The sequence below is a fragment of the Aristolochia californica genome, unplaced genomic scaffold, assembly GCF_029961685.1.
Source record: "Aristolochia californica isolate CCGP_79_NKW_82.1479 unplaced genomic scaffold, dmAriCali1.0.hap1 SCAF_3, whole genome shotgun sequence".
Classification (NCBI taxonomy): domain Eukaryota; kingdom Viridiplantae; phylum Streptophyta; class Magnoliopsida; order Piperales; family Aristolochiaceae; genus Aristolochia; species Aristolochia californica.
This window is the reverse complement of record NW_027181992.1, coordinates 2,247,486-2,271,905: the sequence shown is the minus strand read 5'-3', so window position 1 is coordinate 2,271,905 and position 24,420 is coordinate 2,247,486. Positions and strand designations below refer to the sequence as shown.

The 24,420-nt window shown below is 36.5% G+C and overlaps 2 protein-coding genes across 5 annotated transcripts in view; both read right to left on the bottom strand.

The window, feature by feature from the left end:
• Window positions 1–18,528, bottom strand: part of LOC137960381 (DNA polymerase epsilon catalytic subunit A-like) — a 51,027-nt gene extending 32,499 nt beyond the window's left edge. For 3 of the 4 annotated variants that reach the window (XR_011114150.1, XM_068807989.1, XM_068807990.1), the window contains exons 1-12: window positions 18,296–18,528; window positions 16,189–16,254; window positions 15,959–16,018; window positions 15,680–15,775; window positions 15,177–15,337; window positions 14,859–14,947; window positions 14,519–14,736; window positions 9,009–9,095; window positions 8,785–8,919; window positions 5,429–5,551; window positions 1,361–1,444; window positions 1,077–1,241 (exon numbers count right to left, since the gene is read on the bottom strand). Coding sequence is in view for 3 of the 4 variants with exons in the window: in XM_068807989.1 (XP_068664090.1) it covers window positions 1,077–1,241; window positions 1,361–1,444; window positions 5,429–5,551; window positions 8,785–8,919; window positions 9,009–9,095; window positions 14,519–14,736; window positions 14,859–14,947; window positions 15,177–15,337; window positions 15,680–15,775; window positions 15,959–16,018; window positions 16,189–16,254; window positions 18,296–18,454 (1,443 nt within the window). In the remaining variant the exon portion in view is untranslated. Of the gene's footprint in view, window positions 1–1,076; window positions 1,242–1,360; window positions 1,445–5,428; window positions 5,552–8,636; window positions 8,669–8,784; window positions 8,920–9,008; window positions 9,096–14,518; window positions 14,737–14,858; window positions 14,948–15,176; window positions 15,338–15,679; window positions 15,776–15,958; window positions 16,019–16,188; window positions 16,255–18,295 lie in introns of those variants that run through there. The other variant, XM_068807991.1, reaches the window with a different exon arrangement.
• Window positions 18,529–19,081: 553 nt separating this feature from the next.
• On the bottom strand, window positions 19,082–24,391 carry LOC137958646 (monodehydroascorbate reductase-like). Its single transcript, XM_068805726.1, has 10 exons — window positions 24,099–24,391; window positions 22,864–22,935; window positions 22,432–22,483; window positions 21,296–21,376; window positions 21,058–21,176; window positions 20,689–20,908; window positions 20,423–20,541; window positions 20,076–20,201; window positions 19,820–19,960; window positions 19,082–19,630 (listed from the first exon to the last, which is right to left on the bottom strand). Exons 1-10 carry the CDS (start codon window positions 24,147–24,149, stop codon window positions 19,310–19,312), a joined length of 1,302 nt encoding a protein of 433 aa, XP_068661827.1. The 5' UTR covers window positions 24,150–24,391; the 3' UTR covers window positions 19,082–19,309.
• Window positions 24,392–24,420: the final 29 nt, after the last annotated feature.

Sequence of the window (24,420 nt, the reverse complement as noted above, 5' to 3'; positions counted from 1 at the left end):
AATTTGTTAAGAATACATGAGCATGGTTTGAGAAGTTCAGTAAGGTGGTGATGTCGTTTGGGTTCATCGGAAGTCATTGTGATCATTCTCTATTTATCTTGTAGAGGCATACTGGACTTGTTATATTAGTGATGTATGTTGATGATATTGTGTTTACTGGCCGCTTGTATGCGAAGAATCATCTTTAAACAGCATTTTCAGATTAAGGACCTTGGTACACTAAAATATTTTTTGGGAATAGAAGTGGTGAGAAGTAAACACTCCTATTGACACTCAAAGGAAATATGTGATAGGTATGATGAGTGAACATGGATTATTGGGTGCCAAACCTATTGGCACTCCTATAGAAATAAACTCTTGTTTGCATGATCAAAATAGTCGAACACTTAGTGATAAAAGTATGTATTGAAGACTAGTTGGACAATTAATTTATGCCATTGTTATGAGACTTGATATATCATTTGCAGTTGGAGTTATAAGTTAATTTATGGATACTCCCAAGTGCGCATTGAAACAGCCTATAGAATTTTGAACTATTTAAAAGGGGCTCCTAGAAAAGGGATACGTTATGAAGTAAACTAAGCTTTCTATTGATAAAAATGTAAGACGGGAGTTATTCTCGAGCACATTTAGGTTTTATAGATTAATGAAACAACATGAGGGCTATAGCCCATACATTGTTCGTTAAGATAAGCCAATTTGATGTGCAATACTCCTTGTTACTTTTTAGTATCCAAAAAGAACTTGTTAACAAACAAGGTTAATCAAGTGAACTATGGACTCTCAAAAAGCACCAACTAAAGACAAATGTCTCAAAACAGTTGTTGTAATAATAGTAAGAACAAAACCAACCTTTTACTCTGATAACAAAAACAACAACAAAACAACGATAACTTTTTTTAAATAAAAATATTAATTACTGTTATTCTTGGAAAGAACAATTTTTATTATCATTACCCCTGTATAGTACAAATCCACCAAAAACAGTTCTCAGTTTCACTAAAATGCAGAGCAGGTTCAGAGAAATCAAAGCCATCCCATAACAGAACCATGAGCCACTGTTTGACAAAACAAACCTGGACCATCAGAAGCATCTCACAAAGAGTCCCGCTACCTTTCCTCAGAACCTCATCAGGCGGCATAGGGATTATAGTTGAAAGGGAGAAAATGAATGGATGAACATATGTCATGTATAAGTAGTAAGTTGCAACGGCATCAGACACAGAATAGGAAGCCATAGTCTGAAAGACATTTGTGAAGACATAAAATTACCATTAGAATAATCTCACATAAATGTTTCTAATAAAGATCATTAGAATAAAACAACCACAAAAGTATTTTCGTATAAAGATCATTTCACCTGAGGCTGTTCTTTGGCAAAACAAACCATGTCCTCAGGATTCACCTCAAGTGGATCATAACCCAACTTGGCCTTAGTAACAGCCTACAGCAAGAGATAAAGAAGTTACAATGAATATTTCCAAACATAAAGAAAGTACAAAAGAGGAAAGGAAAGAATGTAAACAAAAAGATGCTTGATTATTTAGACCCCTTCTGGAGGATTATTTTGATGTGAGCCTGCAAGGAGTGCGTCATAGCAACCAAGTTTAGGACAAGGTTATTTGGACCACTTCAAATAGCGGAGAATTCACCACCCATTTGACCTACTTAAAAAAGAACTAGCAATTGGTGTGCTCCCCTAGCAATTGGTGTGCCCCCCTAGCAATTGGTGTGCCCCAACAGCATTAAGATTACCACAGTAGCTTCCCAGAAACAACACCTAACAACAAAGTCAGCCGGTTATCACCTTCCAAGAAGATGGCCAACAACAAAGTTCAAAAGCCAACTCGATGTTGTGAGGAAGATGCATGAAGAAAGCCAACAAAGCAACCGCCAATTAGCAGAGATGATGCAAAACTGGCTCAGTTTGTTTGGCGAAGGTACCAACCCCAACAGAGTCCTGTCTAGAGGTTCTTCCACTGGCCTCCCAAGAGGCACCACCAGTGACACATGTGGCCTTTGTATTCAACTCTTGTTAGACATGGTATAAAAGCAGTTACGGTCCTGAGATGGAAAAGAAGATAGAGAAAAAGAAGGGGAAAAAAGAAGAAAAGAAGAAAGAGAAAGAGAAGAAGAAGAAGAAGAAGAAAAGATGCAAAGATAAGTTATTTCCCTTTAGTTCCTTGACCTTGCCCTCAGTTTTGGTTTTTGTATCTCTATTCTCTCTGTTCACAATCATGTGCAGTTCTCTCTCCATTCGTTGAGTTGTGCTGCATATTCAATCATTTAAAAAAAAAAAAAGAGAAAGCTTTGGTCTCTCAAAGTCGCTGTTTGAAGAAAACCAAATGGGCAGTCCTCATTTTATTGGCGTTTCTCTCCTTTATTGGTGCATCTTTTGAACTGCCTTTGCCACTTTGTGCTTTTCTTTCTAGTTCTCTTATTGATTTCTTCCAAGGTAGGGTCTTTTGCCTATCTGTTTTGTGTTAGTCCGTTAGCCTAGTTTCCTCCTAGAACTAGCAACCTCATATTCCATGGATCAAATCTTAAGACAACTTAGAGTCCCAATCTGATGGAAAACTCCTACTATCTTGGCATCCTCTTGACTTTTCTGCAAACTTGTACCTTAGGGAGTTGCTCCATCTCCAACCACAATTTGAGTTCTATTTAGACTCGTTGGTATCTGCTGCTGACCCCCGTCGTCAAAACCAAAAAAAGAAGGTTTGATGAAAACTTCCACCACCACTTGTGGAACTCTTCAATGCAAGTTCTTCCAAACACCTCCTTCCATGTATTCTCCTTCTACTTTGGAAGATAAAAAAAAACAAAAACAAATTCATTAAGGCAAATAAGGTCTACATGAGTTTGAAAACAATTGGGAACTGTTGTACTAAGAAGAAAAAAATTGGAAACAGGACTTGACAGCAGCTGTTTAAGAAGATAGAATACATAGGTTTCTTGACGAATGACAAACATCAACTTCTCTTACACCTGCCAAGAAGAGACATGAGAGGAAACCTTCTACTTTAGGAGTCCTAGTTGCACTAAACATAAAACCCAACCAATGAATTTTTCTAGTTGTTTTTAGAAACCTGGATAGGCTGAACTCGCTAGACTCCTAATTAAGACAAAATTTCCTGATTTCTCTCAAGGATTGGGAGACTCAACACATAGAGTCACAATGACATTAGAAGACTGAACAAGTGATTTTGAACTAAACGATCAAAAAGTTTAGGAAGTTTGTCTAATCGATAAGAAAAAGAAATTGATAACAAGGGTTGAAAACTAAAAATTGGAACTAGAGATAGCAAACTTGAATGTTCTTATCACAACTCTAGAATGCAGACAAAAGAAGACTATATATGGGAAAACAAAAACAACATAGAGACTTGGATCGAGGGTTAGGACAAGGAAACACTTAAAGGGAAAGAAAACAGACTTATTTTTTCCTTTTCTTCTTCATCTTCTTTTTCTCCTATGTCAAAACCTCACTCTGATACCATGTTATTTTTCAAAGAATGAGAGTTTGGCTGGAGAGGAATGAGAGAGATAAAAGGGAAAAAAGAGAGAGCACATTAGGTTTGCCCTCTACCTCATTCTATTTATAGAGACCATTACAATAAAATCATACTTAAACTAGACTACCCTTGTCCCAATTACACCCATAATTAAGACATAAAGAAACATAAAGACAAAAAATAACTACGAGAAAATCTTGTGGATGTTCACTTTATCTCGAATAAAGGAACTCCACGAGTTGCTTAATCAAATCAGCCTTCTTTACCTAATGAACATATCTTCTACTTTATAATTCCACTTGTGAGACTTATCCTCCATGAGACTTGCCCTAGACTCTACAAAACTAACTTCTTTCACTTCCTCCACCCACAACACAGCAATAGCTTGGAAGCTCCCAGCTCCACCTAAAATTAGACTCTTTATTTGGAGTGCCATCTGGGGCTGAATTCTGACATTTGACAATTGATAAAGGAGAGGCACTAGTGTCCCTTGCCCCCTTTGTCCCCTTGGCAGCAGCAAACAGGAGAGCTCAGTCACTTTTCATTGCAATTTTTCCGGGAGCATCCAATACCACTTCTTCAACAGACTGGGTATCAAAACCTGTTACCCGACTGACCTCACCCTTTGAGTCTCTAGATGTAGATCCTTACAAGATGGGGAAAGCCTTCCTCTCAACTTGCCTCACCCATATTCCTTAGGGCATCTTGGTTGAGAGGAACAGGCAGCAATATAACGGTACAACCGTGACCACGTTGTTGATTTCAATGGTAGAGCCATTATGGCCTAGGTTAACATCCAGAAGGATTTTCATGCTCTAACGAAGTGATCAGTGAAGGGACTAGAGAATTGCTGCTCAAATGTTGGTTCCTAAGCCTACCTAGTTGAATGGACACCTCTCTTGGAGATGGACACCTCTCTTGGTGGGGTCGTCAAGCTAAACTTTGATGGCAGTGCTTTGAGATGCCTAGGACTTGCCAGGATTGGGCGTGTTTTCAAAGCTCATGAAGGGGGTGACTATTACTTCATATACCGGACCAATCAAATCTCTCCTTAGCCTGAGGCAAGGCCTCCTCGTATTCAAGAACACAACCGGTGGCTCCATTTGGATTGAAGGCGACTCCAACATTATTATAGAATGGAACTCAAAATCTCACATTCCCCTTGGAAGCACTAGCAGACTTATCCAGAAATTTTAGACATTGTTTCTTAATTCAATTGTTTTTGGTCTCATGTAACGAGATCAGCAAATAGCATGGCTGACTCTCCTGCTAAGGGATTGGGGGTTGTAAGGGGCAGCCCCCATGTAAGATTTTGCTCTCTTCCTTGGAATTAAATTTCATCTTCTTGCCAAAAAAAAATCATGACTTTTTGTTTAATTTTTTAAATACAGCTTATTTAATAGTCTGAAACACCAAAAGAGAACTAACAAGGAGTTTAACAAGTCACCTTATGAGCATCATGATGCTAAGAAGGTATCTCGTCTATTAAGCCATAAAGTTCACTAATGAATAAACATGTCTTTCTCTCTCTACATATAAATATGACTTATATCCTAGAGCACATCTTAAAATTGTCAAACTTTGTAAATAAAGAAGATAAGAGCTGTGGCATAGAATGAAAAAGAGGACAGAAAGTAAATGAATGGTCAAGCAACAAACCTCACAAAAAACACATTTAAAAAAAACAAACCCAACAATAAGTATATGAAACCTATCCTAACAAAAAGAGGAAGAATGAGCAAATTTTTTGTTAGAGAATGGGGGAAAGAGTGAATGCAAGGGATATCCAAATAAAAGTTTGAAATTTGTACTCCCGGACAACCAATGGATTGTTTTAAGTCTGATTAATGATAAGGAGCTACAGAAAAAGTGTAACAGGCTATACACAAACAAGAGTTCAACTGGCTGATCACCTTTAGACCTTGACTCCCTTGTGGAAGATAACTATCACGTTTGACCCAAGCAAAACAGTCCAGATGACAAGCAAATTTAGCTCGGCATTCTCCCTGAATTCTGTCACAATGAAATCCTAACTCCTGCAAGTTTTGTGATGTCAAATTAGTACTCTTATAAATAACAGGGCACCTGAGACACAAGAATGATACATCAGAACAGAATTAAATAAAGGAACAAACACCCCAAGTCTAAATACAATCATGTAGATTGACAAACTGCATATGACTATTATAGGATTTGTGATAAAATCAAGCAGATCCCAGTCAAACATTCTAATATGAACTCAAACTCTGACACAAATAAGAGCAAATGCTACTGGTATACTAGCAATCTGACATTTTATTAAAAGAGCAAACACGCAATATGATTAAGATCAAGCAGGTCACGAGGAGACACAGAATACATGCACTGTTGTTTTTTTGAAGATCAGATATGAAAGCCATGAAAGCAACTGCAAAACAATAATTGTTGGCATCAATGGAGATTTTTTAGCATAATGAGAAAGACATTTAGTGAAGTGAGGAAAAGGTAGAAAAGGCTCTCAAATGAGGAGAAATACCAAAAAGAAAAGAAAGGCAAAAAATCTTTGTAGGAACTACTCTAATGGATATTATTTCCCACTGCAAGGAATTGTTGACAAACATCATTCATAAGCAAAACGTCAGCAAAAGTGGTAACTCTGAGGCATGTGAATCCAAGAGATGTTCAAAGGTCCACACAAGTCCTAATACTTATAAATAATGTAGGAGAGGTGCTAGGCAGGGAACTTTTTTCCAAAAGCCTTGTTGATAACAATTGTTGAATCCCTTACAACCAAGAGGGGCTCAATGAAATTGTCCAAGAAATTTTTTTAGACCCTAAAGACAATAAAACTCCTCCAAAAGTTACAAGGACAGAAAAAAAAAAGTATACAAAGAAAATATTTCCAACAAATCCCCATGAACATCCCTACCCCATGCAGGGCCTAAATTACATCTAGAAGTGCCAAGTAGAGCTTGAGTCGATCTTTTAGAGGGGGAGGAATTGGTGAACAACCTCCAGCTTAACATCTGAAAAGAAAGCCAGTGATCACCAATCGTCTCTATGACATTTATTTATTATGGAAGCCTCTTTTATGGTCCTATGGAGCCCAACCTAGGGTATGGGGGTCAAGTTATGCCAGCCTCATATGGAATAGGCTAAGGGATCTAGCTTTCTGCACTCCATCTGCTATGAAATTTTTCACAAATTGACTAATAATACAGTACATCATACTGTGGAAGATCTATTAAATGAATATCTAAGGACAAGTTACCAATGTGTTTTAAAGAAGAAGGAAGAAGGAGACTCAAATTAAAAAGGCCTGAACTACCTATTTTGGACTCAAGTTGCAAGAATTGAAAGCTCTTGCATTTTCCTGTTTAAACCTTGCTGAAGTTAGAAGCTTTACAAAACAACAACAAGCTGTTTTTAAGGAAAGCATCACTCATGTAGCAACTTGCCATTTTGGCTAAAAGCTTTATTAAAAAGTCTTTTTCCAGTAGTAGCTTCCTGTTTTAAGTGTTGGTCTTTGTTTCTAGACTAGATTAGTCTAAATTTAGTTACTCTACAGATAAAAAATTGTTCCTGCTTTTAAATTTCTTTTCCAACAAGTGGAACCAGATTTAGCAAGTTCTAGTAAGAGTCATTTCCTATGATGGACAGCATAAGAGTTCCGTATTTAGTTGATTTGTATGCCTATGAGAGGGCTTTATGTGTAACATAGAAATCAGTCTTCTGCTATTGAATGAAGTTCTAGTTTTTGTACTCTCTTGGATAAACTTGTCTTCTGTTTTTTACTCTGTTTTCTTTTTTAATTAATAGATACAAAAGGCCTACTTAGATCCTTCAAGTTTTACCCATTGAACTTGAATTTAGATTGTTGTTTTCTCAATTGTTGTTGAAATCTAGGTTAACCACACTCTTGAGGAAGCATTCACCTTTGTTATTCATTGAATCTAAACCACCATATTGCATTAGTTAGGTACCTACCATTGTATCAAAGCAAGCACCACATCCCCTATTCAAATCCCGACGGGAGCAACCTATGGAAATGGCTACTAGGTATCAAATTGAAAACCATCATAAGGGTACATGACAAGGGATACTTGACCGAGAGTAAAAGTCATCATAGAGTGAAACATTGTGAATGTTGACATGGTAACATGGTGGATTGTTATGGTCCTATGGGGTGCAACCTAGGGTATGGGCATCAAGTAGGCCAGCCTAGAATAGGATAGGTTTAAAAATTTAGCTTTGCATGTTTTATCAGATTTGGAACTTTTGCCGTTTTGGTTAGCCATTTAACAAATACTCTGGCCTAGGTTTGGGGAACCTGGCTTTGGTGGGGTGATTTTTTATCCTAGCGGCACTGCCATACTATCTTACTCTGGCCCTCTCGGAATTGCTGACTCGACCACTTCTGAGCTCTCTGGTCTCCTTCACGGCTTGCGTATCGTTTAGGACCCTTCAATGGTCCCCTTATTGTGGAGTGAGATTCCAAAGTCGTCATCGAATGGTGCTCCACCTCATCCTTCCCCCCCCCCCCCCATGGCGTCACTCGCAGATTTTTCTTGATATTTTGGACATTGTTTCCACTATTTCTTGTACTTGGTCTCGTGTACTTAGATCAGCCAATTTGGTTGCTGATTTGTGTGCTAAGTAGAACATACATTATTGAAGGTAAAGGTGCAAAACTGAAGAAAAATATGTACCACTAGTAGAGTACCTTTTTGATAGAAAAAAAATACACCTGGACCAAAATGTGCATCATTAAAGCTGTTGTGCATCTCTTGAGGCCAAAAAGGACACAGAAAAAAAAGGGAAGATGTCTCAACAAGTCTGCACATGTTACATGAGATACCCATCCTAGATAACTAACAATGTACTATAACTTCTAAAAAGTGTATTGATTACCGAAGACTAGAATCTATTTAGTTATAGACAATTAATCAACTTGGACATTAATAGTTAATTAATATTAATGATAAGATTATTCCACAACAAATTATTAGGCATTTAAGAAAAAAGGAGAGATAGACAGCCATAAATAAAGCAAGAGCAGCCATGCCAATATGAAAACTACATTATATCAAGAAGTGTTTAAGAGACGAAGGAAGGGATGCATTGAATGCAACTACAAGAGACCCAAACTAAAAGTAGAGCAGCCATGCCATTTTTCTGCCAAATCATCCAAAAGATAAAAAAAGTTTTATGGTACTTCAACATTGAGGTCAGAACAACACCAAATGTGTATGAAAAAGGTAAATTAATTGCAAAAACTATGAAAACATACTTCACTCATCTTAATTCCATGGAAAGCAGCCCTACTTTCCAAAAAAGGCCAGTCAAAAAAATCTCCATTGTAGGTAACGTAAATACCAGGCTTCACCTCTCGCATATGATCAAACCACTGCCTAAGAAGTTCTACCTGTTAAAAATGGTCAACAAACATGAGCCCAAGCACCAACAGATATCAAAAGCAACCAGCTAGCTTTTGTAACAACGTAAACAATGTACCTCATTTTTCATATTTTTAACTTTAAAGCAACCTTCATATTCTGGTTTCGGAGTGTACTCTAAATCTTCGATATCATCCCCAACACACTACAAGAATAAGAAGATGCAGATGTTTAATTAATAATTGTCCAATAAGAAATACAATAAGAATTAGTGACCACAAAGACAAGCAACACCAAATAAAAATGCTATAACATGAGGTGAAATTTTTTTTTGACATAGCATGTAGATATACCATGTTGAGTTTTTTAGGTTGAGCCAGGTTCCAAAATGACTAGCCACTTAAAAGGCCTATTGTTCAATCTTATAACCCATTAACTTTTCTTCTCACTTTTCAATATGAGACTTTTTTCCCCTCACATCCAGGCATACACATAACACATAACAAGTCAGAGACGTGGGTGCAAACCCTCTAATGGAGCACAGACCCTCTTAATGGGGTACACAGACTCTTTCATGAAGCCCACATCACACAGACTCCTACCTCAAGGATGCACAACACACAAATAACCTGGGGAGCACAAATTGGGCTTTAGACCACACACACAACCTGCTTTAATATCATGTAGAGTTTTTTGGGTGAGTTCGGTTTAATCCCAAAAAGACTAGCCACTTAGGAGGCCTATTACTCAACCTTATAATCCATTCGCTTTTCTTGTCATATTTCAATGTGGAATTTTTTTCCCACTCAACATGCTGCAAGTATGGTCTTTTGTTCCTCACTTTAGGTGACATGGGAAGTCACTTAAATACTTTTTTTTTGGAACATCTATTTGCGAGATCAAGTATCTTTGCTACTTATTGAAGAGCAATATGTAAATTAAGAAAAATAAATAGAGTGAAGAGATGAGAAGGGAGAGAAGAATGATTAGAAGAACAGAGAAAGAGACTGCATTATTCTTGTTAGGTAGTCAACTCAACCCCTACTCTTTTGATTAAGCAACTTAAGTGAATTACAAAGAAAAGGACTTTATTGCCCTTATGATACTCACACCACAGAAGGTCGTGAAACAGTAATTAAAAATGATAAAAATTACATCACTAAACTTCAGAACTTAACCTCCTTCCAACTAAAACATCAAGCCATGATCATAGCCTAATACAGTTATCAAAATACCCTTGAAGTCTAACATAATACTTTCATCTAGATGTTATTGTGTTGGAAGATACAAATATATTGGAGTGTCATTGAAGTAATTAGTTTATGTTTTTTTGTCTCTTCTTCACTCTTACTAGGGTGAAAGGTATAATTGCAATATTGGTACTTTTATCATTTATAAATAAAGTTTAAGGGGGAGGGTTTGGACTAAGTCCATTGCCCTAATTTTCCTCCTCTTTTCTCCAAATTTGTCACTCTTCCTCTTCTCTTCCTAAAACCTTATTTCCACAACTTTCTTCTTCTTCTCACCCACTAATCCTCTTTTACCAAGATTATACATCATGGAATCCTAAGTTTCAACATGGTATCAGAGCGGGGAAAGATATGAGATGGAAAAGGAGAAGAAGATGGAGAAGAAGGGAAGGAAGAAGAAAAAAAGGAAAAAAAAAAAAGGAAACCAGAGGAGTTTCTCGTTTTTCCTTTAGTTTTCTTTCCCAATTCCTGTTTTTCATTATACTCTCTTACAGTATATTTCCTGTACTAAATTACATAATGTTGGAAAGATATTTGAGTCTAGTTTCCAACTCAAAATGATTCGTTGAAATCAAACTTTTCTAGAAAGGGAAATCAACATCTGAAGCAGCAAAGGTCAAGCAATAGAAAATTTTCGTGCAACAACAGAAAGCTTCAACTTTCGAACCGTTTTATGCCATCAAGAACAATACTTTATATGGATAATTATATAATATATATATTTGTAAGTCTATTTTCTTACATATTAAACCAATTCTCAATTTGAGTTTTTTAGATGGAGATATTGATCTCGGAAGAGTCAACGGTCATGCTGGCCAAAGAAGAAAAAGTACTCAGTTCGACCAGATTACAGAGTCCGAATTCTATCAGATTATTTATCTCAAAAGAAGTATATTTTCTAAAGATAACTTATGCTTAGATTAAAGGTATTTAAGTCTAGTTTCAAAAGGAGAAACTTTCATGTCAATCTGATTTATATTTAAGGAAATATTCGCATTGGAAGAATCAAAGGTCATGTTGGTATCCTTTACATGCGAAGATTCAAATTTAAGCCGAATTTTTTTTGCTTCACTTTTTTAGTTGTTATCATTGATCAACAATATCAAGAAAGTATCTCATGATCTACCCTTGGAAAGTTTCTGTTTGTTAACTAACAATATCTGGAGAGAATGTTTAGAAGATCATCTTATTTTTAGAAATTTTCCTTGATTTATTTGTCAAAGAGAAAAAATGTTCTATTCTGAATTATGGCAACTTCCCAAAAAAAGTAGTTACTTAATTTAATGCTACAAATTACAAAAGTATTTATGTAAGGAGATTTTGATCTAGGATCAAATTCAAAACATGTGTTTCTTCTCTGGTTATGAGAAATCCTTATAACATATTAACAGCATGTTGGAGAAGCACTCGGTAAACTTATCCCCTTATGAAATGAGTAACCTCACTCAGACTATCAATCGGTGAAATTCGTTCAAGCTATAACTGGTCTGATAATTGTATTTTGGTATTGACTCTGTTACATTGGTCTAACACTGACTCAGCTCTTGACTCGACGTGACTCTTTTTTTTACTCGAATAATTACCTTGGATTATCGTCAACTTATTATTTGCTGCACAACTTCCTTCTTCAAGAATGGACTCGCTACAAATTATTTCATGTGTACTTATTATTCTTAAAGACTTTCATTAATTACCGATTATCCGCTGCTATATAACTGCATATTTGGTATGTGTTATTTGAGCATTAGCCCATTTCCGCAGTTACTATTGTGTCTCTTTGATTGAGACATTATTATTGAAGAACTCCTCAGATACTTGCCTTGGGTTCATTATTTGTTGACTGTTGTCGACAATGGTTCATATGATGGAGATTTGAATTACTTCAGAAAATAAAGCACTTGATGGCCCCAATTTCTTTACCTCATCTTCCTTTGATTACCCATTACCCTTTTATTATTTTGTAGTTTTTCTTCTACCGTCCTTTATTTGACTCATACTCACCCCTTTGGTCAACCTTTTTTAAAGCGTTGCTTTGGTTGGTCCATTTTATATATATGGGTGTTTTTAAGTCCATTGAGACTTTTTGTTAATACCCTTGGGTTTTTTTATCGTCATCTTATGAATGACAAGCATTACCCACTTTAGTGATTATTATCACTATATTTGTTCAAAATCATTTGAGGTTGGTTTTGACTAATGTTTTATCACTCATTTCTACCCTTTGAGAGTTTGCGCCCGGTTTCATACTTATCCTTAGGACACCGTGATGGAGGAGATTTTTACTACATTGATGTTATTTGCTTCAAACTAGGATCATTGCCATTACCTCCCAGCTTGAGGGGGAGTATTAAAAGATACGAATGTGTTGGAGTGTCATTGATGTAATTAGTTTATATTTTTTGTCTCTTCTTCACTCTTACTAGGGTGAAAGGTATAATTATAATATTGGCACTTTTATCATTTATAAATAGAGCTTAAGGGGGAGGGTTTGGACTAAGTCCCTTACCCTAATCTTCCTCTTATTTTCTCCAAATTCCTCACTTTTCCTCTTCTCTTTCTAAAACCTTCTCTCCACAACTTTCTTCTTCTTCTCACCCCTTAATCTTGTTCTACCATGATTATACATCATGGAATCCTAAGTTTCAACAATATGCAAGTGCAGCTCCAATTGGTAAAAAAACTCTCTATGGCCCATTGATGTACAGTATGACTTGAGTTAATTGTCTAAGTTCAAATGATCTTGGGACTGATTACTAGGAAAAAGCTTTTTAAATTCAGCCAGCATTTTAGGTGAAACTAGCCTAGTTTTTCATGGTATCACAGCAAACCCAAGCTCTGGTCTGATCTTGTTACATGGCCTACCCATATTTTTAACCTTAGACATAATAGAAGTTGATGAGATGTTTTCAATGAAAATAGTGCAGCATATTTTATGGATTTAGTTTGTCCTCTAATGAAAGTTGTTGAATATGATAAATTTTCAATTTGATGAAGGGATACAGTTTATAGAGAAGTAGAGTGGAGACAAGCTTTAAAACCCAAGGGTTTCAAATAAGTATACAAACAACGATTTTATTTAATAAATTGAAGAGAATGTGAGTCCTTAGCGGGTAATAAGGCCAAGATATACTCTAAAGTGGCAACAACTGCTATTGATCCTCTACCACTCAGAACGAAGTGATATTGAGGATGTGACTATTTTAGTACATATGTTGAGTGATTCAAGATCAGCTTTACAAGTGGCATGTGATTTGCACAAGTAAACATCCCCACGCAAAGTTCTTAAAGACAATTGTTAGACCAGCAATACTTTATTGTCTAGGCTGCTCATAGTGAAGAAGCAACATCTGCAATGTTAGAAAATACATCTAGGAGTATTTTGGTCATTTTACCACTTCAGTAGTTAATTTTCTTTAATTATGTCAATGGTTAAATTTTCATGTACATAAGATGTGTAGTTAGAGAGATATAAGGAGACTAAGGTTTATTAAGTGTATAGGGGCATTTTTGTAATTTTTAACTCAAAACACATATTTAAAAAATTTAGGAATTCATGCATAGTTCCCAACAAAGCTTTTCATACTCTTCAGAAATTTCTTCTTCTCCTTTCTCCTTGTTCTCTCAATTTTCTCATCTTCCTTCACTCAAATCTAGATTTTTACATGCAATGATGTTGTTTTCAATAAATAACAATAAACGAAATTAAAAATAGACAAAAGAAAATAATAAAATATGCAAAGATGCATATGGAAAAGATGAGTAAAATAGAGATAGATATGTAGCAAAATTTTAGGAAAGACAACATTAGAAATGGACATCTATGAAAACACTTGTAGTGCCAATTAGAGGAGGAAGCCAGTTGAGATGATATGAAAACATTCCACATCTAAGAAAACACTCATAGTGGCAATAATAGGAGGAAGTTACTTGAGATGGTAAGAACTTGTTCCATGTAGACCTGACAGAGCTCCAACGAGAAGGTTTTGCTCATGTTTATAGGTGAATTAATAAAATATAGAAGGCTAGAAATGACAAGGATAGAAGTTATGAAGAGAAACATGAAAACACTCATTTAGGAGAAATAATTATAAAGATGACCCCAGCATAGTATGAACTAGGTCAAGCTAAGGATGGAGACAACATGTAATTATCAAAAAAATTGCATAATATGGGCAGTTTGAGACCATTTATGATATGGAAAAATGAAGAAAAATTATGATTTTTTTCAATAAAACATATTATGATATCCAAATAAAATTTTGAAGAAAAACTAACTTGTCCAATTTTTACTTGACTAATTTTGCAAAACAAAGAAAAAAATGAAGCAAAAGAAGAGTGACAGTTAAAACCAGGTAACAGGTAAGTTATTTCATCACACCTCTCTGTTGATTATCAAGTATCCTTGTCCGTCTACCATGTAAGATATCATCATTATTTGATCATATTCAGCATCAGGAAATTTTAAGGGAAGTTTTGTTGTCTCAATATCAAATGCACAGACACAGACTTCAGCACGTTGTAGTAGATCTGCCCTCCTCTCAAGAATGACATCACTACTAGATACACTAACGTCATACCACTGTCCACATCTTATATCTGCATAACAAAAAGCACCCAGTGAAAGGTAAAAATCTGGCCACTAACAAAAAGACATGGAAGAAACTTGAGAACGACTAACCAAAGTCATAACATAATTTGAGGATAAAACAGGATCTCACCGTTATCAATTGCAAAGCGTACATGATAGGGAACATCATATTCACGTAGATCAACTATACAATCAATATAGTCTTGAGATCTTTGGTTGCTGTATTTCATGACAACAACAAAAGGAGCACCTTAGCGCAAAGAAACCACAACAACATGTAATTAAATAATGTAAAGAAGGATGGAACGATTATGCAAAAATGCTCCAGAAAAAGTGTTAGCTTCACACAGATAAGAACAAAAGGGGGAAAAAGAAGTAAATATGTGAGAGGAAGCAATGCATTGTTTTTCTCATGGTTCGTTAGCTTGCTTGGGATTGACTGATCAACCTTTTCCCACTAAATATAGATCCATAAGCTTCTGCAGCATCTAACTTTGCTTGATTCCTTTCAACAACACTCATTAGATCCCTCTTCACGTGCATTAATTGTTGGACAGTGTCAAATGAAATCTTCAGATAAGATTTATGTAAGCCAGACAAATGATTTTTCTGTCAAAATAGAAAATACACTATATCAGACATTGTACAAAAAACTGCTTTTTTCACTTAATCTGAGGATAAGTTCCCCATATCCTGTTGAAAGCAGATCAGACACAATGATATCTAATCCAAATAAAAAAGTTGGATACCCTCTCTCCATTTTTCAGTTTAAACGCAATAAGAATTTTGAGCCACAAATTGTTTCGGAGTTTTTCATATTTAAAAAAAAATCTGGAAAACATCTCAATTCATCATTGAAGCAACTAAAAAAAAGTCCAAACGGGAATATTTCATAAACAAGAAATAAGATATGCTGTAGAAATTCAAATACTTATAAGCATCACAGTTTACCAAATTCAAGTCCTCCTTATCCACAATTTCTATTTGATTAATTTGTCCTTCATACCGTCGCCTAAGATATGCCTCCACATCCATTTCCAGGTTTTCCTGAAAAATGAAAAAGTAAACAAGACCAGCATACTTGAGTTCTATAAATGAACAAGAAAAAGGATGACAAACAGCAAGAAATTTTATTTAGAAAGTAGATTCTAGGATCTAAGCCTCTGTGGTTAAACAAGAATAGACATGGAATATATAAGAAATTTATCATGCAGCACAAAAATAACTTGCCTTTGTAGCAGCATAGAAATAAGGAGAAAACTTATATTTGGACTTAAAAGTGGATCCATCCTGCATCAAGTAAGATAGGTTACACACAGCCCAGCCAAAAAGGAATGTGGGCAAAGAATTAAGCATTGATGGTCTAGCATACTTAACAGATATCTTTATACTAAAAGAAGAAACTAATAACGAGAGGTAACAGGCTTTGAAAATCAAAATAAACATATAGAGATAATTACCTGAGAAGCAAAGTAAAGATCAACACAGCTATAGGTCTTGTTAGTATCTTGATCCTCCCAAGATGACTGCATAACAAACATGTAAACAATTAGAACCAATAAATTTTCCATTCAACTAGCATGCTACCTGTGTTTTAAAAAAATGATATTGAGACTCAAATATCCGAACTCAATTCAACCAGAACCCAGAATTATATTCTGCAAAATGCAATGTATCCTTGTTATTTGTATTTGGATTCTACCAGGGAAGGTGTTAGAAGAAATAGAAGGGAGAGAGAAGTGAATAATGTCTGTCAAAGTTGGTGTTTATGCCTTTTTATGCATGTTGTGGACTAATATTCTATTGTTTATGGAATTAAATAAGGTCTTTCATTTAAATGCAAATTCAATTGATGAACTAGAAAAATGGTATAATGTCCATGTCTTAGAAAAAAAATCCTAGGAGCATGCTTATCTATCTTGAAATTCAATCGCGTTTCTTGAAAACTCACAAGATGGTGACCAAACAAACAACAAATAATTGTCTTGTTACTATATATGAACCAGTTTTAAAATATATGCATAGCCTCCATCATGCACCATCATATCTGGAAGACAACTGAAAGAGAACTTTACTGATTAACCAAGAAGAACAACAGGATGAAAAGAACTATTGAAATGCTAATAACTGAATTAACATCAATAGCAAATGAGAGCAATACTGATGAAACTAGAGAGAGGATATTTTAAACAACTTTGCAGATCAAACAATGTAAACTAAAACGTATGATGCACATGGTGTTACTAACCATTGAGCCAAAAAATTGACCTGTTAGCAAAGGCGCAACTTGCATATTAAAGACAGGCCCATTCCAACACTCCCCTGCACGGGGAACACCCGTGTACAAATACAAATGCAATATCCCATCTATACGGGGACGGCCAAAGACAAAGTCCCACCTATGCGGGGACGGAACAAATGGGGGGAGCGAGACTCAAACTCGAGACCAACCTGCTCTGATACCATGTTACTAACCATTGCGCCAAAAGATCGACCTGTTAGCGAAGGCGCAACTTGCATATTAAAGACAGGCCCATTCCAACACTCCCCCGCACGGGGAACACCCGTGTACAAATACAAATGCACAATCCCACCTATACGGGGACGGCCAAAGACAAAATCCCACCTATGTGGGGACGAAAAAAACGGGGGGAGCGAGACTCGAACTCGAGACCACCTGCTCTGATACCCATGTTACTAACCATTGCACCAAAAGATCGACCTGTTAGCGAAAGCGCAACTTGCATATTAAAGACAGGCCCATTCCAACACATGGAAGGACAGAATCAAACAACAAATTGAACTAAAAAAACAAAAATAAAATTACCCCAATACGAACAGCAATTGAAAACGAGAAATTAGCGTTCAAGGAATATAGGACACAGCAGGAAAACCATGAGCTCGAGAAAAATGTATATGTTGCACGTGGATGGTTTTGATAGGAAAATGTGCCAAGACAGAGTTTACAATATCAAATTACATGAACTTTTTTTCTTTCTGAAGGGGAAGGGGCACTATTCTAGCAACTGATATGCAACGCATTTGCATAATTATTTGTTGGGTAATGTTCTCCAAACTACGTAGGTGAATGGTTATTATCGTACACTTAGTCCTGTCTCGGGGATAACTGAACAGATCGAGGGGGAGTGAGTTAGCAATTTAATGTATAAATTTCAATGTAAACTCTGGTTATAATTCGTGGTGAATAAAGAGATTTTTAATAAAATCTTACACAATTTACTACGGAAGTTATGAACCCGGAACCTAAAATTTACTGCGCGTCAGGTGTTATTGCAGCTTATAAGTATACCTGTATGTCCTCATCTTTACGCAACCTCAAAACAAAAGCGCTTGCCTTTAGTGTGGTGTTTATGTAGACACATTCCACATCTAAAACCACGCAGAGCATTACCATGAACTGAAGAAAATGAAGAACGAGAAAAACCCCGTGTATAAAACAGACCAGCTTAATCTCTTTGTGAAAAGAATTGTTAGACTCGAATTTTAGGAACACGGCTTTCTTAAAAAACGTAGCAAAGGAAATGTGTTTGGGATCGACGCACTTACAGATGCAAAAGTGAGTAGCCATCCAAGCCTTTTATCCCCTTCAGTAAAGAGCTCAAATCCTAGCTTTCCTTCGAGCTCTTCCGTAGCGTTGCGGAACAACTTCTGTTTCCTGTTATTTATCAAATTCCCCCGATCTCTCCTTCTACCATCAACGTTCATTCTCGCATTCGACCGGTAATTTCGAAAATGAGAAAAAAACTAACGTCCTACCTCTTTTATTCCGGGGTAAACAGAAGAAGGCGCTAGCAGAGAGGATGGACAACGTTGGGGTCGGCTGCTCAAGAGTATTTGCGAGGGAAAACAGGTCGTGGTTTCCCGCTCAGTGGAGATTAATTTACTCACAAAAAAATGGATGACGGAATTACCCCTCCGTTGGGTAGTGTAAGATCGAGAAGCCTCACCGAAACTTATTTGGTTCCACCGGCAACCAGAGGTTACGGGTCTAGCATTTAAACAGCTAGGATTTTAATTAAAATTGAATTCACCCAAATTGAAATGCTATCACTCATGTGGTATGCAACAAGCACCTCTAATTAAATTTTTATTGACTTTTCTGAGTTGTAAGCTGTCTAGATTAGGTCAAAAGTTACCCAAGTAGAAAGCTCAACGTCTCGTTAGTTTTTGTATGTACTGTGAAAAACAGAGGTCGTATAATCTTTTCTCCTTTTATTTGAAGGAATGGGTCCAACATTTGTTTTTATAGAGATGTTTAATTACTGTAATGCTGAATTTAAAAGAAATATGTTTCTATTTGTTATGCCTTTTTCACGATCTCTGCTAATTCAATTAGGACAACTTTCAGGGATGTTTTTTACTGGAAAACATGAAGCCTCATTCTTGTCTCTTTCATTATACTTCAAACATGAACATATTCCATGGTAATCCCGCTATGCACACCTAATCCATTCCGCATTATTGTCTGTTTATATTAGGTGATAATAAAACCCCACTTACTACCTAAAGAGAATCAGCAAATGACATTAGAAAAGGAACTGATATCATTTTTTAAACAAATCAGATCTTTCTCGCAAAGTTGAGGCCCTCCTGCACTAGATCCACATCTCCCACCGTGGGTTGGACTCTTGCCACCTTGGCCAGGGCTTTGTTTTCTTCCGGTGTTCCACCCTCAAGGAAGGCTCCTACTACCTTCCCATCCTTGATCCAATATGTACCAAATTTGGGCTTTGGCGATGCTGGGTCACTGTCTCCAAAAAGTACCGTGTCTCCAACATTGTCACCGTAAAATTGCCATGAGAGATCAAAGGCACGTGAATAGAAATACGGGAGATAGTCATACTCATCAATGGATTTCCCTTCTTCGCTCGCCTTAATAGCCTGCCAATATAAGACTTTGAAACTAAGTGGCTGTCTCACAATATACAACGGTTGGGAAAAGTGAATAAACAGTTGATGTAATGATTCACAACGAGAAGCAAGGCCAGAAAATCAAAAGAAGAGAATTCCCATGTACGTAGAATCACATCATGATTCTATTGGTGGGTTTGTTGACGTGAATAATTTTACCTTGACAGCCTGCTCAGCTGATTTCCTAGCATGGTCAACGTGCTCAACTCTCCTCAGCTCATTGTACAGCTTCAAAGGGAATGTAACTACATCTCCTACAGCATACACATCAGGAGCGCTGGTCTTAAAGAAAGCATCAGTCTGCAGCAGTCAAATAACAGAGACACAGTTAAACAGACTGTCTAGCAAAATGGACTATACTCAGATGTTCTCAGTACAGAATGCACAACTGTAATAGACTGAAAAAATGACAGACCTTGATTCCACCTTTATCCTCCTCAACCTGACCCTTAAATAGTGTTGTTAGTGGGCGTCCACCAACACCAACCACGACAATGTCTGCTTCCAGCGATTGCCCATCTTTCAGCTTAACCGCTGTCACCTGAACAAATTTAAGGCTTTAGACACTAAAAGTGAGCATGATACTCAATGAGATTTCCATGTTGAGATATTTCAGTCTCCAAAGCTTGACAATTTGTCTAGTCTAATTCAAGAGATAATCAAGAAATTACATTCACAAGACCCAGATTTCTGTGAAGTTAAGTTATATTTTTAACTCCCAATCTAACTCATGTGAAAGAATATTTTGAACTTCTGGCTGACCTCTCCACTTGAATTTGAGTCAAACCCAACTGCAACAGTCCCTTTTATGATGTTAACTCCCTTCTTTTTATAGTAACCCTCGTAGAAAGCAGCAATTCCAGAAGTAAAAAGGCGAGGCACTGCAGAAAACAAGCTTCATCTTTAGCAAGACTAAATTCACATTTGATTTTATAGAACTCTTTATTCTCAAACCTATTTGCTTCACTACGAAGACAAGAGTATTTAGGAATAGAGGGAACCAAGAAAATCAGGGGCAAATAACTTACTGCACCAAGGCTCAGGGTACACCATAGTAACATCTAGGTTATTCATTTTCAGCACAGCACTGAGTTCAAGACCAATATATCCTCCTCCAACAATCACAGCCTTGCCATTCTTCTTTGCCTTTATGATCTCATAAAGCTTATCAGCATCAGCAATCTCTCTTAGATAAAGTATGTTTTTGGCATCTGCTCCTTGAACTCCAAAATCAGTCAACTTAATAACCTGCAGCCACAAGGATAAACAATCAGAAAAAAAAACTATTCGTTACTAATTCTGTGAAAATTAACAAGAAGTTCAAAAAGCATAATAAAATAAAAAGTAAGAAGAGTGTATGGAAATAGAAGGTGCTGTTTGACTATTCTGATACATACTGTAGAACCAGTAGCAATGATTAAAGTATCATATTTGAAGGTTGCACCAGTCGCACTGGTGAGAGTCTTGGATGCAAGATCTGCTTTAACTATTTCAGTGCTAAGGATTAGCTCTATGCCTGCAGAAATTAATTTTGATATAAGATGACTAATATGAAGATTTTTTAGCAAAATAACACTGGTCTGAGAAGAAAGATAAAATTTAGTATTTCTGATAAGCCAAACTGTTCTTGCATACCTTTCTCAGCATACCATTCAGGAAGTAATCTCTCACCACCACTTCCAACACAAACATGAAACCCTGGGAGCCTTGCAGGAGCTGCAAACGTAATTCTTTGAGTAACCCGTTGATAGTAAACTCAAAGAAACTAAGGAAATTCAAAAAGTCAAATAAATAGAATTATATGGCAAGAAACAATATTGTTGTTGAACAAAAGTGAACAAAGTTAGGTGCACACATGACCAGTAAGTAAAACACTAACAGTGGTACTTTGCAGTTATAATTAAAGAAAGAGGAAGTATCTTGATCGTATAGAATTGAAGAAGAGGATGAGATGCATAAGGGCTGTTGTCCTAAGACAACCAAGTTCGAATTTATTAACATAGAACAGTTTTAACACACCATTGATACAAAGTAGCACTACTTTTTATGCAAGCATATGCTTAGGGGTTTAACAAGTGAAACAGCAGTGAAGTAGTTCTCAAAGGCTTTAAGCCATTCTCACGGTTCTATTGATAGCATATGCAGGTAATACCAAAATATTTTTTGGTATTTGGATAATTAATCCCAGAAGTCATATGAAAGAAAAAATAGACGTTCTTAAATAGTTCACATTTAATTTACGTGGGACTACAAGTGGATAATTTAAGTGTAGAGCCTTTTTGAAGCTCTACAAGTGGATAATTTAGGTGTAGGCCCACATATGAGTACTTGCTCTGTTACCATGCAAAGTTGAGTCTAAGGCCCATCCCAAATGACTAGCCAACTTAGGAAACCTCTTTCCCAACTAATAAACTTAAGATATTTGTACTCACTAATCCATGTGGGACTATTCCTTAACATTAGTTATTATGAGAATTGAGCTACTAGATATAAGAAAAATTATTGTAAGTAGTGAATCTAACTCCAACTTTGAAAACAAATTGACCTTACGGCAATCTATTGCTCCTTCAGTATGTTTCTTTTTTTTCTGCTTGTTTCAAGATCTTAAGTATCGAACTAAAATAAACAGTATGATAGAGATTTAGAGGGAAAAAGGGTACCTGCATTTAAATTTCTGTTAAAGTTTTCTTTGAGACACAACATATTAAGCATCCAATACCATTCAAAAAAATAATAAGAAGTTAGTTGAAAAGAAAAGAAGAATGACTTACACTCTGGAAATAGGTAAGCCTTACTAAGCGCAGGACGTTCATAAGGGGCTACCTGTAAGAGACAGTCTGTTAGTTTGAGGGTTGAAAAAAAACCTAAAAGTTGAACCATTTAAAGAAATTATAGGAACGCATCCATCGGGCTCTGATCACAAGATGTACAACACCATTTTGGAAAGGTTTGATACTTTATGATAGCATGCTGCTGTTTAGAGTATGTTATTCAGTTTTAAGTTTGGCAAGTATGTCTTCTAAAAGTTATAGTTACAGAAAATAACTCTCGTTTTTTCAAAAACGTTTTGCAGTATATACAACAGGACAAGTGGACTACAAATTGAATAGAGAGTTATGATTTGATCACATGCTTGTTTAGCACCATATTATTAAGAAGTGTTTTTAAGAACATAGGAGAACACAGAAGAGCTAGGAGCATACCGCCTCCTTGGAAATAATTGCCAGCTCACCCGGTTTTAGAGCATGTTTAGAAAATTGCCTAGCAGCATATCCCTGCCAAAACATTAACAAGTTAGTTTCTCATTAACACATAAATCTTGTAAGCAAACTTCAGAATACCGGAGTATCATCATTCAGAGGCACATATTTTAGTTTCTGTAAATATTAAAACTTTATAGTTGCACTAGGACCTTCGGCAGTCAGACATTTTCTTAAAAAGAAACGAGCTTCCAAGAATGACAACAGAATATCGGCAGTTATATATGAACTAAGAGCGAACGTTCTTCAGGAAGATGGATATAATATGATTTGGTACTTTTAGATATTTGGTCAGTTTCTCAAAGTACATTGAGGTTGGCCCATAATGGACATCAATGCTGGAATCAAGTACACGAGTAAACGACGGAGACTTGGCATCACCTGAGAAGCATGGATCTGGAAAGGCCCTAGCTAATCCAACGATCTTATGCGACTTGGTGGAGAGACCATTTTATCTAATTCAGAGTTGTTGCACGCATCATCCCTGATTTAGCAGCGGTTTTGCAACACTTACAGACAGCTGCTGATAGGAAGCGCAGACAAATCTTGTACAGTATACTTATCCAAAAGGTGCACAGGAATACTTTATTGGATAAGTTATTGTTTATTAATTTATATGAATATAGTACAAAGTCCTTCTAGTTAGTTTAACACTGAAATTTTTCAAAAAAAAAAAAAAAAAGTTTCACACTGAAATTTATAAAAAAAAACACTTGCTACCACAATCTGACGAATGGATAGCCCACATGCTTAAAATCATAAAATCCCGATTAGCAGGTCAATCACATTATTTCTTTAAGTCTAGTGACTTACCTGAGAAAGAATCGCATCAACAACAAACAGAACAAGCATTCGCTTACAAATCCACTCAGATATATCAACATCTAAACCCTAAAGAGGCCAAAAAAACTAAACTTACGAGAAAAAAAAAATCAATAGCGCGAAATTCCAAGAAGCAAATCTGGTCATAGCGTAGGTACAGCACATAACAAACTATCCTCAGCCAATTCATAGCGCAAACCAAAAACTTTTCTCAGCTGAAAAAGCAATTCAACTCGAAAGTAGAAGCTGGAATTAAGAGTATCAGAAGTGGAAACATGAACACTAAGTTCACCACATCAATCGATCGAAGAAGAAATTCAAGCCGAACGACACTGCAGCAGACCATAAATACTTACAGCTGAAACGCCACCGCCAACGATGACATACTTGAACTGGTTCGCCGCCATCGATCGAGTACGAGTACTAGGAATCACAAGAGAACAATTCGCTCTCCCTGGAAGTTCAATCTGCTTACTTCCCAGAATGACAAATAAGAACGGTGGATCGTGGAAAGCGGATTGGTGCGTATTTATAGGGCAGGGTGCTTTTGACCGGGCGGCCACGAGTCAGTGTACCACGAGGCGAGCGATCATCCGTCCGTTATTGCTGAGAGCAGAATCGCAAGAGGGCAAGCTTACTCGTCTGTGATCTAAATGAGAACACATTGTCGGGTCGTCC

Coding starts and splice junctions, on each gene's coding strand:
- LOC137958646 (XM_068805726.1), bottom strand. CDS start 24,149: ATGGCGGCGAACCAGTTCAAGTATGTCATCGTTGGCGGTGGCGTTTCA. Junction 21,377..22,431: donor GGCTTACCTATTTCCAGAGT/GTAAGTCATTCT, acceptor TTACGTTTGCAG/CTCCTGCAAGGCTCCCAGGG. Junction 20,202..20,422: donor ACTCAAATTCAAGTGGAGAG/GTCAGCCAGAAG, acceptor AAATTTGTTCAG/GTGACAGCGGTTAAGCTGAA.